Raw genomic sequence first — 18,171 nt, forward strand, 5'->3', positions numbered from 1 at the left:
AACAAACAAACAAATCAGACCTGCTAATACATCTAATTTATGAAAAAATACAGGAGGAATATTTTACTATTAGAAAAATTATTACAATTTCTGAGATGTAAAACATGTTACTTTCAACATGATTTAAAACAATGACAGTACCATATTTTAGTCATTGATCAATAAAAAATAGAATCAATAAAATGAACAACGCGAAACTTATCCCTCAAACAAAAAGAATTTTTAGCAACGGCTTGTGAGCAAAGCAATGTGATGTAAAAGAAAAAAATCCAGAGATTGCCATGACTCTGAATTTTGAATTTTAGCATCGTTATCATAAAGATGACTGCAAATCTAGATAGCATACATACCCAACATGGCGTTTTCCGAACTGATTATGTTGTTCTGTAGACTCTAGCAACACTAATCAACTTTAAAGTTAATTGGAAAGCAGGATGTTTTTCCATTGCTGTAACTGTTTTCACACTAAGAACCCCATTTCTGTTTTGAGTGATGATTGCTGTGGTGTATTCAAAAATGACATGAGATTGGTGGTGGAACAGGGTCCAAATAATACATGCCTCTGCTTATCTCTGGTTCTTTGAGGTGGGCTGAATTTGCAAATTAGATCAGCTAAAGCATCTTTTCAGAATTCTATAATTTCAAATAGCGTTTTAGTGGGCTTTTTTTTTTAAAGCAAAAAAGGCCTCTCAGTCTTGCTTGGCTAAATGCAATGGTAGCAGATGTCCATAAGTTTTTCTTCTCTATAATTATAAAAAACACCCCTGCTTTTTGTATGGTAGTTATATTCAAAAGTCTGATATGGAATGACTTCGAAGATCTCGGAGCTAAGATCTCAGCTGCTTAATTATATTTCTCAGTAGTTTCATTCTATCTTATCTCACATTCTCCTAAGTTATCCATGGAGCTTAAAATTATAAAATTTGGACCATAAGAAAGGCTGAGCGCCAAAGAATTGAGGCCTTTGAATTATGGTGCTGGAGAAGACTCCTGCGAGTCCTTTGGACTGCAAGGCGATCAAACCAGTCAGTCCTAGAGGAGATCAACCTCTTTAAAAGGCCAGATCCTGAAGATGAAACTCAAAATACTTTGGCCACCTAATGAGAAGGAAGGATTCACTGGAGAATAGCCTAATCCTGGGAAAGATTGAGGGCAAAAGAAGAAAGGGACGACAGAGAATGAAGTGGCTGGATGGAGTCTCTAAAGCAGTTGGCGTGAGCTTAAATGGACTCCAGGGGATGGTAGAGGATAGGAAGGCCTGGAGGAACTTTGTCCATGGGGTCATAATGGGTGGACACAACTTCGTGACTAACAACAACAAGGATTTCAGAAAAAGTCCATTTCAGCTCTGGAATTTACTCATTGTTAGATGGTCAGTCGTATTGTCATTCTAGGATCCCTCCACCTCATTCTGTCTTGTATGCTTGCTCTTTTAGAATAGAATAGAAAAGAAAAGAATAGAATAGAATAGAATTTTTTATTGGCCAAATGTGATTGGACACACAAGGAATTTGTCTTGGTGCATATGCTCTCAGTGTACATAAAAGAAAAGATATGTTCATCAAGATATATTTTTCCAGCATATTATGGTCACATGCAAAAGAGCCATAAAAAGCCTTTCCATTGTGTAACACAGGTTCTTTTCAGCTTTGAATCATGCATGATTCATCTACTTCCTCGTGCAGTTTCAGAATCTACATGGCAATACACTACCACATTTAGAACTCAGACTTCACAACTTCTTTGCAGAAGGGGAAAATACAACAGACTCCCTTCTGCGTGGAATCGACTGGAAGCTGAATTAGGTATATGTGCATTGTGATAATATTTAAATAGCTACTGTGCTCTCTATCTTAGTGTTCTCCAGATGTATTTATTTACATCCCCCACTATTTCCAACATTGGCTGGAGAGTATGAGAACTGTGATTTTACAAAACTAGAGTTTTATAAAGGGCAAGTCAGAGAACATTGATGTGATGCTGCCTATTTTCTTTTCTTAGCTTTCTTTTTCTTCGCTTCCTTTTTTTTGCTTTCATTTTATTCCTTTCATTTTGTTTCACCTTGTTCCATGTCTTTTAACTCTGCACCCAGTATCTGAAGTATTGAAGAATATATTTTATTAAACTCTGAGACTGGATAAGTTGGGAGAGATGACAACCAGAATAATGCAGGAAGTCCGTTTCTACTGCTTAAACTTTGTCATCAGATGATATACCCTAGATACTACGACCAACTCAAGGTTTTCAAAATGTCAAGAGTTGGAAGGGACCTTGGAGGTCTTCTAATCCAACCCCTGGTTGGATTAAGTAGAGGACCCCGTACCATTTCAGACAAGTGTCTGTATAGTCTCTCTTGGAGCATATGCACCAAGACAAATTCCTTGTGTGTCCAATCACACTTGACCAATTAAAAAATCTATTCTATTCTATTCTATTCTATTCTATTCTATTCTATTCTATTTTTTTAAAAAATGTTTTTATAGTCATTTTATTGGACATGAGATATAACATATAAGAACCAAAGTAATTTTTTTTACAATTATGAAAATAGAGATAAACCAAAGAAGCGGGCACAAGTGTTGAGGATAAGAGTCTCTTTGCAACATTCATGGGTGGTTTCATGGGTGTGCAGACTCTTTTTGAAAGCCTTTAGTGATGGAGCACCCACAGCTTCTGAAGTTGATTGTTCTCACTGTCAGGAAATTTCTCCCTAGTTCTGGGTTGCTTCTTTCCTTGATTAGTTTCCATTCATTGCTTCTTGTCCTGCCCTCAGGTGCTTTGGAAAATTGGTAGACGCCCCTCTTCTTTGTGGCAGCCTTTCAAATATTGGAACATCGCTATCATGTCTCCCCGATCCTTCTTTTTACTACACTAGCCATAACCAATTCCTGCAACTGTTCATCATATGTTTTAGTCTCCAGACCCCTAATCATGTTTGTTGTTCTTCTCTGCATGTTTTCCAAAGTCTCAAAAAGTTTCTGACTTCTGTTAGTCAAAGTGCCCTTTATTTCCTAGGTTTCCTTGTCTCCTTGACTTTATTGCTCCTTGCCAATGCTGCAAGTGAGTCTTTGAAGGTGGAATAGCTTAGAATTTTTTGGGGTGTGTGTGTGTCTGACCCTTTGGGGTATTTGTAAGTATAATGTGCTAGAGTGTACAGTTGGAGAACGGGCGGTGGGAATCGTGGCAATTGCACAGTGGCTTCTCAGGGAGGAGATAACACATTTTCAAAAGAGGGGCCCGTAATAAGAGATTGAACTGGATGAGGGAGGGCGGGAGGAAAAGATTCAGGGTTGCAGTCACTCAGACCTCCCAACTTCTCATGAAAAAAAAAGATCTCGCAAAGTTGGAAGAACTGATTGAACTTTTTTTTTTTACCAGAAGTCCCATAGTCTTTTGTTGCCCTGCATGCGGCAGTGGAGAACGGAGCTGGAAAGCAGTTAGTGAAGGGATGCTTTGGGGAAGCAAGGGGAACTGGAGGGGGGGGAGCTGGAAAGCAGGTGGCAAGGCAAAACCCCCAAGGGTTCCAAGCAAGCAGTGGTGGAACAAGAGTGGCCGCAGGCAGTGCCCCAGGGGCCACTGCCATCGCGGAGTGAAATGAAGAAGGGGCTACTCTTGCTGCCGCAGCCTCACTCCACCAACTTCAGAACTCTACAGGCCAGGTGGCCAAGAATACTGTTGGGGCTTTGTTCTCCACTACCCCCACCTCATTTCATCCTCCACCTGCCCCCACCACCTCGCTTAGTGGCCACAGCACCACTGCATTGTTCAGCCTTCTGCTTTGTTGTGGTGTTGAGCAAGAAGAGGCTTCATCCTCCACGCCCCCACCTCGTTTCGTCCTCCACCCCCCCCCCCACTGCCTTGCTTAGTGGCCTCAGCACACACCTCTGCCTTATGTCGGCAGCAGCCAGACAGAATGGGCAGCCGGGCGGCTGCACAGACTCAAGTCTGGCTTATTTTAGGGGTAGGCCTTATATTCGGTTCAGGCATGAAAATCGGGCTAGGGCTTGTTTTTGGGGTAGGTTGCATTTTCAGGTTAACATGGTATTAAGTTAGAAGGTTATAGCTTTAATCTGGTAAATTTATGTCAATTAGGTATCAGAAAACAAAAATCTGGATTCAATTCGATTTTATTTGCCTTCAAGCTCAGACCCCACATATCCCATGTCATTAAGCCTATTGAACTGAACAACAATAGAAATTTTCCAGCTACAGTTTCAGTAGAATACATTGTTTGCAGAAAGTATAATCAGACAACTATTTGCATAAGTTCAAGGAAAAATGGAAAATAATCAAATACTTTGGTTCAGTGACAAATACAAACTAAACATAACATAACAAATCAATATTGAAGTGGTTTTAGTGAACACAGGTCAAATTTAAACTAACTGCCACAGCACAAAAGTTATAATGAATACATTAGATGCATTAATGTATTAAAACTATTAAACAAAAGTGCCTAATACAGTTTTTGGCAAAGCTAAGATCCAGAACTTGCTTCTAATCAGAAAAGAAATAATAAATTCTGGGAAATTACAAAGAAAACTGCATAGTCTCTCATTATGCTAGAATTCAAAATGAATACAGTAGATGGTTAAAACATTAGAATAGAAGATCAAATGTGGGGGGGGGGGGAAGATAAGAGAGGTGCTTTGATGAAACTAGTAGGAAGAATAATTGCTTGTGAATACAGGAAATGGTGGGGTGGGGGAAGTTAAGAATGTATGGGCTATTATTAATAAATTGTTTGTGATTGGGGATGAATGGTCAATTTTAAAATACACACCAGAAACAACGAACATCAAACTATATTTAAAACATTGGAATAAACCTTTGAAGTTGAGCAAAGCAAGCATTAGGAATAACAATACTTTTCCTCTCAACAAGACCAATTTAAAAATGGAATAATAACCTCTAAGATAAGAAGGAGAGTGTCTTTTCAAAATTTCTAAATAGCTCTTTGTTGGGGCATTTGGTTACCTTGTGGAACTCCTGTGGTGTATGGAGTACATATTTGAGATCTATGAATACTGAAATGTCGATTATTATTATTATTATTTGTTATTTGTAATAAATTGGTATAGTTAGTAGTAAAAGGCACCAAGCTAGAAATTGGAAGATTGTGACTTCTAATCCTGCCTTTGGCTCAAAGCCAACCTGGCAACCTTGGGGCAGTCATTCACTCTCAGCCCCGGGAAAGAGACAAGGGCAAACCACTTCATTTGTTCAGCTAAAGCATTTTTAGGCTAAAGGCCAAGAATCCTGTGTGTCTTCGAATGCTTCTACAACTAAAACATTTAGCATATCCTGTGTGAAATAAAAAGTTGTCATTATTTATAAATTATTGTTAAAATACACTAAATTATATGTTTGAAAGTTTAGGGAGGCACCAAATAAGAATTGGAATATGTATTTCATGAACATTGATGGAAGACTACTTTGGCATCTATATATTTCCATAGAGGCATGCCAGTTGCATACAATTTACAATAAAAATATTATTTTGTGTCTCTTGGATTATACTTTTTTTTTCTGGAAGAAACTGATCAGTTCAGTTAATGGTTGGAGATGTGATGTCAAAGTGTAGAATTAGGCTTGGCTCTTGTGTTATAACAGCTTACAGGTGGTTCTTGTTTAACAACCAGTCTTTCAGCAATTGTTCAAACTTGCAAAAGCACTGAACAGAAAAGTACCCCTGACTGGTCCTCAAAGTTCCAGCTAGTCAAGCACTCTCATAGTCCTGCAATCATGATCTGTGTGCTCAGGAAGACACTCAGATTTCCAATTTTTGCAGCATCCCATGGTCATTCACAGTTTTGATTTGCAACTGTCCCTGCTGGTTTCAAACAAAGTCAGTGAAGAAGCCAGCAGGAAGTTGGAAGATACAATCATGTGAACTCCTCACTTGACATCATGCATGGACCTTTCTTAAGGCCAGTAACCTGGGACTGCCATTGCTAAGTGCACGGTCATGTGACATTGTAATTTACAATTGCATCACTTAGCTACAGAAATTCTGGTCCAAATTAAGGCGTGGCCAGCGCCGTGGGTGAGACAGTCGCAAACCCCGATGTCTCCGGGGTTTGCGCTGATATCCCCCCGCCTAGGGGGTCCGTCCGAACTTTGGATCGGACCATAGCTGCCTTGAAGGGGCAGCAAAGAATGGGGGAGCCGCCGAAGTGAACGGGGAGATGGCAAATTCCCCATAGCTCTGGATCTTTTCCCCTGACCCAGCAGGGAGGAATGCAGCGCCATAGTCCATCATGGCAGCTGCACCAAAGCCGCAGTGGCTACAAGAGCAGGCAGGAGGAAGAAGCATCAAGAAACAAATTGTTGAAGTCGGGTGAGTGATGATCTCACAAAGAAAAAATAAGAATTTAAAATAGGCACAAGCCTTGGGGAGAACTTGTAGATTGGCGGCTAATTGAATAACAAGTGAAAGTGAAAGTCAATTTGGAGAATACACATTCAGGAAGTGAAAGAGAGAAGATAGGGCTTGGAATGGAAGCAGAGCCCCATTTAAATAAAGAAAAGGAAAATAAATTTTTTCCAACTAAACAACGGTTTAAAGATTCTTGGAAGTTTTAACGAATTATATTGGAAATTAAAGAAATAGGAGGAAAAAGTAAAAGAAGCTATTGAACTGTTTTTTATGTGAATATCTCAAATCCGTCTGTTTTAAATTTATGGAATATTAAAGATATCAATACGACATAAGAATTTGGAAGATAAATAAATACAATTAAGGGAAAATCTTGGAAAATTGACCTCCACGTTCCAAAGCATTGGAGAATAAAGGAACTTTATCACCAAAATGGCTACTTATTATTTGTGAGCAGTAACTGTTTCAAAAGGAGACATCTAGAGGCAGAGAAAGACAGCTAGAGGATTGGTGTTGCTGGGACTACACAACAGCTTCAGAAGAGAGTTTCAGATGGCGTGTCTTTGAACTATAGAAATTGAATTCCCTATTTAAACAAGAACCCAGAGGCAAAGAAAGTATGTAAGAATGGAATAGCAGACTATTCCCCACGGAGAAAGTTCTATGGGTGTGGTCACACGACATTTTTTTTAAGGAACTTATGGCTGCCTTTACAATTAGAGGCAGAGGAAAATAGTAAGAGTCGAATAGCTTTCTTGTGACTATTCTCATGACGATTGATGTCGTTGGGACCACACAACAGTTTTAGAAGAGATTTTTAGATGGTGTGTCTTTGGATTATTGATTTAAACGGAGAATTCCCTACTTAAGAAGAACTCAGAGGCAAAGAAAGTAAGAATGGAATAGTGGACTATTCCCACAGAGAAGGCGCTGCTGATGTAGACACGACATTTTTTTTAAGGAACTTATGGCTGCCTTTACAATTAGAGGCAGAGGAAAATAGTAAGAGTCGAATAGCTTTCTTGTGACTATTCTCATGACGATTGATGTCGTTGGGACCACACAACAGTTTTAGAAGAGATTTTTAGATGGTGTGTCTTTGGATTATTGATTTAAACGGAGAATTCCCTACTTAAGAAGAACTCAGAGGCAAAGAAAGAAAGTAAGAATGGAATAGTGGACTATTCCCACGAGAAGGCGCTGCTGATGTAGAAACACAACATTTTTTTGAAAAGAACTAATGGCTGCTTTTAGAGTTATGTTAAGAAATTTATTTTAGAAAATGTTAATATCTATATTAAAATATGAGTGACAACTATGATAAAAATAATTGAGGTTTTGGGAAATGGAGGGAAAAATACTAGAATAAATTGGGATAAGAGGGAAATGAGTGTTATTATACTGAGGAAAAAATTCTCTTTTTTGTTTTTACAAATAAGTAAGGTAATGAAAGGATTTGATAAAACTTCTAAGGAAACAGTTAATATTTTTGGGGAATAACTGGGGGAAATAATTAGTGACTACCCTTGCAAATGTTAAATTTTTTGTTTGATATTAAAATGAATTAGATGGAAAACTTTAAATATATGTTATTGGTTTAGAGGCACAAAGGGAAGATGAAATTGTCTATGTGATCTCTGGGCAGTTTTAAGAAAGAGATTTTAGATAGGATGACTTCTGATTAGTAATGTAGATATAAAGCTGAGAGTGGTGAAATTTTAAAACGTAAATAGAATTTATTAATGATGTTGAAGGGAACTAAGCAGAAGGGAACTAGACTTCATTTAAATATTTTCCTGAATGAGTTGAATTTTATTTATTTCTATAATTAGATTGTGTGCAAATAAATAATTGAATTTAAAGAAGAAGAAGGAAAATACATTACATTAGATTATAACTTAGGTGAAACTTGATATGTTTAAAGATTTACCTGACCAATTATTTGTTCACAATGATTCTTTTTTATTATGTTTGTAAAAATTTTTTTAAAAAAATTGGCAAAAAAAAGAAAAGAAAAGAAATTCTGGTCCAAATTATTGCTGTTGAAGTCTGTATCTGTACCTTGAGGCAAATGTTATTCCATTATTAATTTGTTCTGGAGGACTCATTTGTTTGTGTAAATGCGTTTTTAAAATTTACTCTGGAAACCAACTGGCAGATACTAATAATAAATATTGCCTATCCCGCAAATGGATCCTAAGGGATATCCATCATCCATTCATGCATTGTACAACTTGGTTTGTTGGGCCTAAAAAAGGATTCTACCCAGGGGTGAAATCTACTTACCTTCCCTATTGGTTCGGAAGTGCGCGTACCATCTTCATGTCCGATTTTAAACCCTCTGCGGATGCTCAAAGCCTTCTGCAATGCACAGAGGGTCAAAAACAGGTTACTTTCTGGTTAAAACCAGAAAGTAACAGCTTCCGGGTGGGTGGGTGGAGCCTTGCTACTGGTTCGCTGAACCATGTGCCACCGCCACCCGAACCCAAGCAAACTGGTAGCATTTCACCCCTGATTCTACCTGTAGAAGTCCCAGGTAGAGGACTTTTCCATATTTTAAATATCTATTGTTTAGATGCTGACTTTCTCATTTTTTTAACGGTCAACAAATTGATTTACTGTATATATTAATTTGCATAGCAGATCATGATTGTATAGTATACGAGAGTTGTTTTGTGACTTTCCCTATTTTCCATAATCCATAACTATCATAATCATATTGTATTAGACTTACTGGAAATTATGTTTATCAAGTAAGCATCTATTCCAAGAGGGCAAAAAAAAAAAAAAAAGCTGAAGTAAGTAACTTATTTTTTTAAGAGAGCTGCAGTTGAAGTGATAGGTGTCAGCATTTCTGATAATATGCTCCTTCATGTTCTCTGTCTATAGACAACAGGTAGTCTTGGAAGCCTCTCATCTCATTCATCCTGCTTTGTCCAAGATGAAGACTGGGACAGAAGACCTGAACCACTTCCAAGAAAAACTGTGGGTCATCATAGTTCTGCAGTTCGTTTTCGCTGTTGTGGGAAATGGCTTTACAATCTACCACTTTGTGGCTTGGGAACGCACCTGGCATCCTGGCATCATCTACTCCTTCAATCTGGCACTCTGTGACCTGTTCTATGCCATCTCCTTGTTGCCCTTGGCTGCTTACTATTCCCCCCCCAAGGACTGGAGGTACGGCTCCCTTTTGTGCAAATTGGATCGTTTTAGCTTTTTTGTCAACTTATACGGCAGCACCTTTTTCATTGCTTGCATCAGCCTGAACCGCTATGTTGCCATCGTCCATCCCTTCTTTGCCCATGAGCGCATCGAACCCTTCCATGCCAAAGTGGCTAGCGGAGTGATGTGGTTTCTCGCGATAGCCATCTCAGCTCCTGTCCTTCATTTCTCCATTGTGGAATCTAAAGGCAATGCAACAGTTTGCGTAGGAAGTGCTTCTACGTCAGAATTGCCTGCTTATTGGCCATACAGCTGGTTCCTCCTAACTGTGGGCTGTGGACTGCCTTTTCTCCTGACTCTCTTTTCATGTGTGGCCATTGTTTGCGCTGTTAGACGCAGTCACGGTACCACCAGGGAGGAAAAGTGTAAAGTGAAGATACTGATTTCTACAGTTGTGCTCCTTTATGCCCTCTTTTACTTGCCTTTTCATGTCTTTCGCAACATGAATTTTTATTATCGTGTGACGGGTAACGTGACCATTTACATCACCTACCAAATAACTAAGATCCTAGTTAACTTTCATGTTTGCATCCACCCATTCATCTATGCATCTCTAGCTAAGAACATGCCCAAATGTTGCTGTAAAGGATTACAGCGACAGAAAGAGCTGCAAGAGAAAGGGAAGAATATGGAATTGCAACCAGTTCCCTCCTATGGCCACTGAAACCAATGATAAAAATACATTTGTCTACTAGTTAGTTTTGCTATTTACTGACAAGCTGTCCACTGCAGTATATTTTCTGCTGAAGGTAAAGGTTTCCCTGTCAGTCATGTTAGCTCTAGGTCACTGTAATCTCCATTTCTTGGCTGAAGGAGCCAGCATTATCTGAAGACAATTTCTGTGGTCATGTGGCTAGCATGACTATACGCTGAAGAACATTGTTACCTTCCCACCGAAGTGATACCTATTTATCTACTTGCATTTGTATGCTTTCAAACTGGTAGATGGGCAGGAGCTTGGACAAGTAATGGGAGCTCATCCCATTGCACAGAGCTCGGGTATTGAACTCAGGATGTCAGCTCTCTAGCTGACAAGCTCAGCATCTTTAACTGCTGAGCCATCATGCCCCCTGCTATTTTCTACTACTTTCCCATTATTTAAAGGAACCAGACAAGGGTGTGCACTTTAACTCCTGCTTTTTGATATTTATGTGGAACCCCTGACTTGTGCTATTAGGCTAAATGGAGTAGTGCATAGCTGAATATGAGTTTTCTTTAACATTATAACATAGTGCAAATTTCAGTCCTTTCAACCACATATTTTCCCACTCTTCCCTCTGTATATTATAACCATATTTTAATTCCACTTTATCATACACTCGTTACATTTCAAATGTCAATAAATGTTTATATATTTTAACAAGCACATGTTCATTATTTGTACACAAATAATGTGTACAAATTTCACACTTACAAGATTCAATAATTATTTAAAATTTTTATAATAAAACTATTTACAAATCTGTCCTTCTCTCGTCAGTTATTCTCTTGATTTTATTTTGTCTTCCCCATGACAAAATTGCTAGCTATTTTTAAGAGACTTGCTTCACGATATCACTTGTGTCTCATCCCCAGATTAAGGCAGTGACTTTCTCAGTCTCTTGCTCATGTCTCTACCAAAATGCACTGAGCCTTGGCAAACATGGCAAGGAGTGATACTGTCCTTACAGATTGAAGGTGGGCACATTTCATCACTAGCACAATTATGTCAACACATTTTTCTGGCAACTCATTAAAATAACTGTGAGGAAATGCCCACAGACTACAGAAAATTTGGCCTTTTGTAGTATAATTGTAGTTATGAGCTCTCAAAGCCTTCAGATGCTGCTAAGTCTTAACAACATTTTGCAACTCTACAGTATATGGAGACTTGAGTCAAAGGATCAGCTATCTGGTCATACAAAAGGAAAACAGTCAGCAGCACTTCTGGTTTTCAAAGAGGGCCCTGGTGATGAGGATGCTTTCACTAGGTGTCTGTTAGAGAGAAAAGCCAAACATGGCTTTCCCAGGAAGGAAATGGTTTTCCATGCCAGAATTCTTGCAAGCCCTTATGCAGAAAAAGGGTCAGTAGAGTGTGGGGACATGCTTCCCTTTTGGATTTTTAAGAGATTTTAGGGGGGTGGAAATCTTCATTACTGTATGACTACAAGATGAGAGAAAAGAAACGGTCCTGGAGCTTCCAGGTCGCCCGTCATGTCGTCGTGACGTCAGCTCCGCCCTCCATGCACATGTCTTGTTTAAACCACTTGAAAAGGACCATGGACAATATACTACTTTTTCTCACCACACTACCTTGTATGTGGAACTACACACACACACACACACACACTTTTGTTGGGACTATAATCCAACACATTTGAAAAGCATCTGGATGAGAAACTGTTTATTTCACAAATTCGGAGTAATAACTTTGCATCTCACCTAGTATCAGCCAGTTTGGAGTAGCGGTTAAGGCATTAGGCTAGAAACCAGAGGACCTTGAATTCTAGTCCCAACTTAGGCTCAAAGCCAGCTGGGTGATTTTGGGCCAGTCAGTCTCTCTCAGCCCTAGGAAGGAAGCAATGGCAAGCCACTTCTGAAAAACTTTGCCAAGAAAACTGCAGGGACTTGACTAAGAGTCGCCAGGAGTCAACACTGACTCAAAGGCATTAAAAAAAATTATCCCCATTGTATGTCCATACCTCAATCCCATTTCCAGTCTTTCAACTGCTGTAGAGTTTTCCCCTGAGGGGAAAAAGGAACTAGTATTAAGTCAGGTTATCCCTATATGACTAAAAAGGCATCAAAAGATGTTTAGGTGGGTGATGCCAATTTTGAAGATCATTTCCAAGCCCAAACTCTCCTCTCCATCTTATCCTTCCACTGCTATGTCCAAAGTCTTCTTGGCTTTCATGTCTCCTGCTGTCTCTGTAGTTCTATGAGAATGATTAGACCTATTACCCGAGACATGCATAATTGGAGCTAAATGAATAAGTGTCCTCAGTTCCAGAAGTATGTTAGGTTAATAATTTACTTTTGATAATTGCCATATGGTGAGGGGAGGTAACGGTTGTTCCTAAAGATTAGGGTTAACTCTTGTAGGTGAACCTTCCACCTGGCCATCTGTCTCTTTTGATTATAAACATACCATATTTTTCGGAGTATAAGACACTCCGGACTTGCTTTTTTGGGAAGAAAACAAGAAAAAAAAATCTGCCTCTGCCTCCCAGCATCTATCCGGTATTCATCTGGCCCGTTTGGTGCAGCCCATTTGCCGCCTCCGTGACCCATTGGGCATGGCCCATTCGTCAGCGCCTGTTTGTCGCTGCCATGGCCCATTCAGCACGTCCCATTTGCCATTGCCGCAGCCCATTTGCCAACTCCCCTGCAGCCCCTTCTAGAACAGCTGATCGGCACTGCACCAACCCCACTCCCCCCCAATGCAACATTCGCTGTATAAGAGGCACCAAAATTTTCAGCCAGTTTTAGGGGTGGAGGGAAAGTGCATCTTACACTCTGAAAAATGTAATATATTGTTCTATCTCCATGATGGATATGGTGGGGATGTTGAGTATCTTGAGCCATGGTGGTGCAGTGGTTAGAGTGCAGTACTTCAGGCTACGTCTGCTGATTGCCGGCTGTCTGCAATTTGGCATTTCAAATCTCACCAGGCTCAAGGTTGACTCAGCCTTCCATCCTTCCGAGGGGGGTAAAATGAGGACCCAGATTGTTGGGGGCAATATGATGACTCTATAAACTGCTTAGAGAGGGCAGTAATGCACTGTAAAGTGGCACATATACAGTATATTGCTATCCACCCCACAGCCCAACATTATAATTGTGGTGGGTGCTGAGGCAGGTTATTACTCTAATCTAAAGCTGAAGCAAGAATGTTCCTGGAGTGGGCATGCCTACAGTAACCTCAAATAGTCAGTGGGAGCTAGGAAGATGCCAACCTCTGTACATCATCACCATCATCAATTAGGCATCATAGATTGCACAGCAAGGCTTGTACTGGGAGAAGAGTGAGATCAGTGGTGGGATTCAGCGAGTTCGCACCTATTCGAGAGAACCGGTTGTTAACTTTCTAACCAGTTGTTGGAAGAAATCTCCTTTTATTTTTTTCAACCTTATAGGGCTAATCCTGTAAGGAAGGCAGGAAGGAAACATTCTGGTGTTCTTTCTAGCCTAATCTTTAATGCCCTGCTTACAGAAATTGCCTCTCTGGTTAACCCTTATTACATTGTAACAGCTAAATAGAAAGCGCCCATCAACGTGACATTGAGTTGGTCATGCCCACACGGTCACATGACCAGTGAGCCATGACTACCCAGCTGGTCATTATTGGCAGAGAACCAGTTGTTAAATTATTTGGATCCCACCACTGAGTGAGATGCTATTTTAAAAGTGGCCTAGCTAAAAATTAATTGGGCTGTTGCTGTGAGGGCTACAGATGAGCAAAGGTGACACTTTGAGGACATGAAACACAGCTAATGAGGCATATTTCTGCTGCAATTAGTGGAATGTGAAGGCAGGCCCTCCGAGCAGATTTGTTAACATGCCAGGAAATACTGAACAGATGTTTGACATGCTCACCAACAGATATAACATGGCATCTGACTAACAGGCAAAAGTCAAGTACCATTTGTCCTATATGGTGGTAAGTGTCCCCCCCCCACCCCCCAATACGCATGTGAACTGCATTCGCTACCAGATCTATGGGGTCATGGTATGGCTTGCATGATGATTTAGTAGGAAGGGATAAATAATAATTTCATCCAATGGGTTTATCAAAACATCCCAACGTCATGCTGTAATTTCCACTGTGTCTGCCTTTTTCCTTTGACTTCTCTTTGAAATGTAGTAGGCCAAAGGTGTATAAGTTGTGGTTCTCCTTTTCAACAAGGCTCTCAGCAAGCTGCCAATGCTTTGCTGGGAGTTTGGTATATGCTGTTTTACTGTTTTCATCTAATATATGATCTGTCATCTTTGAAGTGATTTGGCTGTCTTAGGTGAGCCAGGTTTGGGCCACAACAAGTTTGATGCTGACGCAGATTGCAGGTATGCGAGGGGAGGCAATCCCTCAAAGCACTGTTGTGAGAGGCTCTACAAAGGTGAGCTTTGGGCAGGTGCAAAATAGATCAGAATAAAGGTAAAGATAAAGGTTCCCCTCGCACATATGTGCTAGTTGTTCCCGACTCTAGGGGGCAGTGCTCATCTCCGTTTCAAAGCCGAAGAGCCAGCACTGTCCGAAGACGTCTCCGTGGTCATGTGACCGGCACGACTGAATGCCAAAGGCACACAGAATGCAGTTACCTTCCCACCAAAGGTGGTCCCTATTTTTCTACTTGCATTTTTTATGTGCTTTCGAACTGCTAGAGAGCTCACCCCATTACGCGGCACTAGGGATTTGAACCGCTGAACTGCTGACCTTTTGATCAACAAGCTCAGGGTCTTAGCCACTGAGCCACTGCTTAGTGGCCACCTTAGGTCAGGTTACAGTTGATTTTTTTTCAGTTGCTCCTAGATCAGCATTGTCCTGAATCAATGCTTGCCAAATGCTGGCACCTGTGAAAGTGAAATTCTAACCTGTTTCAAGTGGGGGAAAGTTAAGCAGATCTCATTGCTTCCAAAGAAGATGATTGGAAAACACTTTCTTGTAGGCTTTCTGCATTCCCTGGAACTTGGAAAATGTGTACCAATCCTGTGCACCAGCTTGCTCCAGGTAAATCAAGTGAAAACTTTTCTGAGTGATGGTGGTGGCAGCTAAAATGATAGTAACAAGATTTCCCAGGGCAGGCTTTACAGGCAGGATGGTCTCAATGTCCCAGCTATTTTTGAAGAGTTGGCAAGAGCACTTTAGCATAATTGTCCTCTGGCAGATTGAGATGCAGGGGTTTAACTGTTCCTTTAGGTTATGATTAATGATCTAAAACCCATACAGAGTAGTTCAACAATGGAACTCAGAGAGCAACTTTTTTTTTTTTTGTTTACATTTATATCCCGCCCTTTTCCGAAGACTCAGGGCTTACAGTGTGTAAGGCAATAGTCGCATTCTATTTGTATATTTACAAAGTCAACTTATTGCCCCCCCCAACAATCTGGGTCCTCATTTTACCTACCTTATAAAGGATGGAAGGCTGAGTCAACCTTGGACCTGGTGGGACTAGAACCTGCAGTAATTGCAGGCAGCTGTGTTTTAATAACAGGCTTCTTACAGCCTGAGCCACAACTGGGCTGAAAGGCCAGGCAGTTGTGCAGGGCTGTTCATCCAACTCCGGGATTATATTCTGTTCCGTGTGATTGTCAACCCTTCTTCCCTGGACTTAATGCTTTGGATAGGAAAATGATCCCAAAGTGTAATGCAGAGATTTGCAGGCTGAGGTAAGTTATCTGCCTATGCCTTGGAGCCAAAGGAAACAGCTGTTTAATGAGTCACAGGGAAATGTTGCAGTTGCACAAGTTCTGGAGTACCTTTATCATTTTCTGAAGCCCTCTATGAAATATTTCCCAACTGACAGTGTTGAAGAAGGAAGGAAGGAAGGAAGGAAGGAAGGAAGGAAGGAAGGAAGGAAGGAAGGAAGGAAGGAAGGAAGCTCTAAAGGTTGGATGAATCTGACAGTTTTTTATTTTTGTCCTTTAGGTGTATATTGTTCCTTAAGACATGCATTTTGAGCATCTTTTTTTAAAGGAGAGAAGTGCCTCAGAACATTCTCAAAAGGTTGGATGCCAAAAGCTGAGGATGGGAGAGATTGTGAGTTAGAAAGATTGGGATTGAAATACACTTTACCTAGTTCTCTTTCAGCCTTACCAAAACCACATGAAAGAAATACGATTGTATCTTAGAAATGTATATTTTTTCACTGATAACCATCTTGCAAGATTCTAGAGCAGATGTCTGAAAAGGCAGTGTGGAGAACAAATGATAACACTGAAAGGATGAGATTGTTACAGAACATTATACAGAGTAACCGAGTGGGAAAGGATCTTGGAGGTCCCTTAGTCCGACTCCCTGCTCAAGTAGGAGACCCTATATCATTTTAGACAAATGGTTGTTCAATCTCTTCTTACAAACCTCCAGTGTTGGAACACCCACAACTTCTGAAGGGAAGCCTTTCCACTGGTTAATTGTTCGCTGTTAGGAAATTTCTCCTTAGTTTTATGTTGCTTCTTTCCTTCTTTAGTTTCCATCCATTGTTTCTTGTTTTGCCTTTTGGTGACTAGACTGACAAGGTGAAATATCTCCAGGTCAGTTCCTAAGTGAATTTCTTGCTGGGGCAGTTTACTCTAAGCAGGAAGAGGCTTAGCTCTATGTGGATATACTGTACATGTAATACTAAATCACTGAATTGGTTTCAGAAAGCAACTGGATGTCAATGCAGCTTGGCTATAAGATGTGATACATGCTCCTGTCACTGCACCCTTGAGAGAGGGCTTTCCTTACCCAGAAAACAGTCACTATGTACCTGCTGGAACATCTCGCCAGATGGCTCCTATTTGGAGCTCACCTAAAAAGTTGTTTTAAATATGGCACCTCTGTGCATTAGGGTGGGTGGGAAGCTTCTTATAAGACAGGGGTCAGCAACCTGAGGCTCTGGAGCCAGCATGTGATTTATTGAGCTTTTCAACCCCCGGTAGGCCAACCCTGGATAAATCCAAGAAAAAAAAAGTTTCAGAAGAAAACAGAACATATAATTCAGCTACATATGCTAGTTTTGTGGCCGCTCAAGAAATAGTCAGGCATGGGAAAGATTTTGTGGCTCCCGGTGTTTTCTTTTCTGTGGGAAACGGGTCCAAATGGCTCTTTGAGTATTTAAGATTGCAGACCTGTTATAAGATTATACAATGTGCATTGTATGTTTTATTATTTAGTTTCTGTATTATTTTCATTGTTCTAAGCCACCCAAAGTTGTTGTTTTATACATTTTATACCCTACACGTTTTATAAAAACAATATTTTTAATACCAGAGGGATCAAAACTTCTGTTTTAGCTTTGCAAATCCTCATGTCAGTTAAAAGTATTTTCCCCCTTATATAAAAAACTATTATGAAGCCAGTGTTGGAATTATCTGAATCCTGTGCTGTGAACAAGGCCTCTGTAGTCCAGTTCTATATTCCTGAGCCAGTGCCCCCTGAGCTGCTCACAAGCAACATGAGACCAAAGCTTTACTGAAAAAGATACCCCATTATCTGAATAACAGCTTTGGGGGACCAAAGCCTTTGCCCATTTGATCCACTAGTCCAATATTTTCTATACTTTCTAATATGTACTGCATTTTTTTGTAGTTCCCTCACGGTTTACATGGGAATGAAACAGGGTTGAGAATTGTAAATAAAATATTCTAGCTGCCAGAAGGGAATTAAAAATTTGATCCCTCTGGTATTAAAAATATTGTTTTTATAAAACGTGTAGGGTATAAAATAATTTAAAAATTTAAAAAAATTAAAAATTAAAACTCATTATTATAGGTCATAATAATAATTATGTACCTTGCTGTACCTTGAGTGCACAGTACCTTGACTGCACAGCAAAGATTTTAACCATTTTAGCCAGTCATTTGGGAACACTTCAGTTATAATGGTGATGAAA

The 18,171-nt window shown here is 40.1% G+C and overlaps 1 protein-coding gene across 1 annotated transcript; it reads left to right on the top strand.

The window, feature by feature from the left end:
• The first annotated feature begins 1,589 nt into the window (after nt 1-1,589).
• Nucleotides 1,590-11,041, top strand: P2RY11 (purinergic receptor P2Y11). The gene is made up of 2 exons (XM_058171241.1): nt 1,590-1,805; nt 9,269-11,041. Exon 2 carries the CDS (start codon nt 9,321-9,323, stop codon nt 10,263-10,265), a length of 945 nt encoding a protein of 314 aa, XP_058027224.1. The 5' UTR covers nt 1,590-1,805; nt 9,269-9,320; the 3' UTR covers nt 10,266-11,041.
• Nucleotides 11,042-18,171: the final 7,130 nt, after the last annotated feature.

This window comes from Ahaetulla prasina, chromosome 2 (genome assembly GCF_028640845.1).
Source record: "Ahaetulla prasina isolate Xishuangbanna chromosome 2, ASM2864084v1, whole genome shotgun sequence".
NCBI classification, from domain to species: Eukaryota; Metazoa; Chordata; class Lepidosauria; order Squamata; family Colubridae; genus Ahaetulla; species Ahaetulla prasina.

Excerpts from the sequence above, each read along its gene's own strand:
- P2RY11 (XM_058171241.1), top strand. The coding sequence starts at position 9,321 with ATGAAGACTGGGACAGAAGACCTGAACCACTTCCAAGAAAAACTGTGG.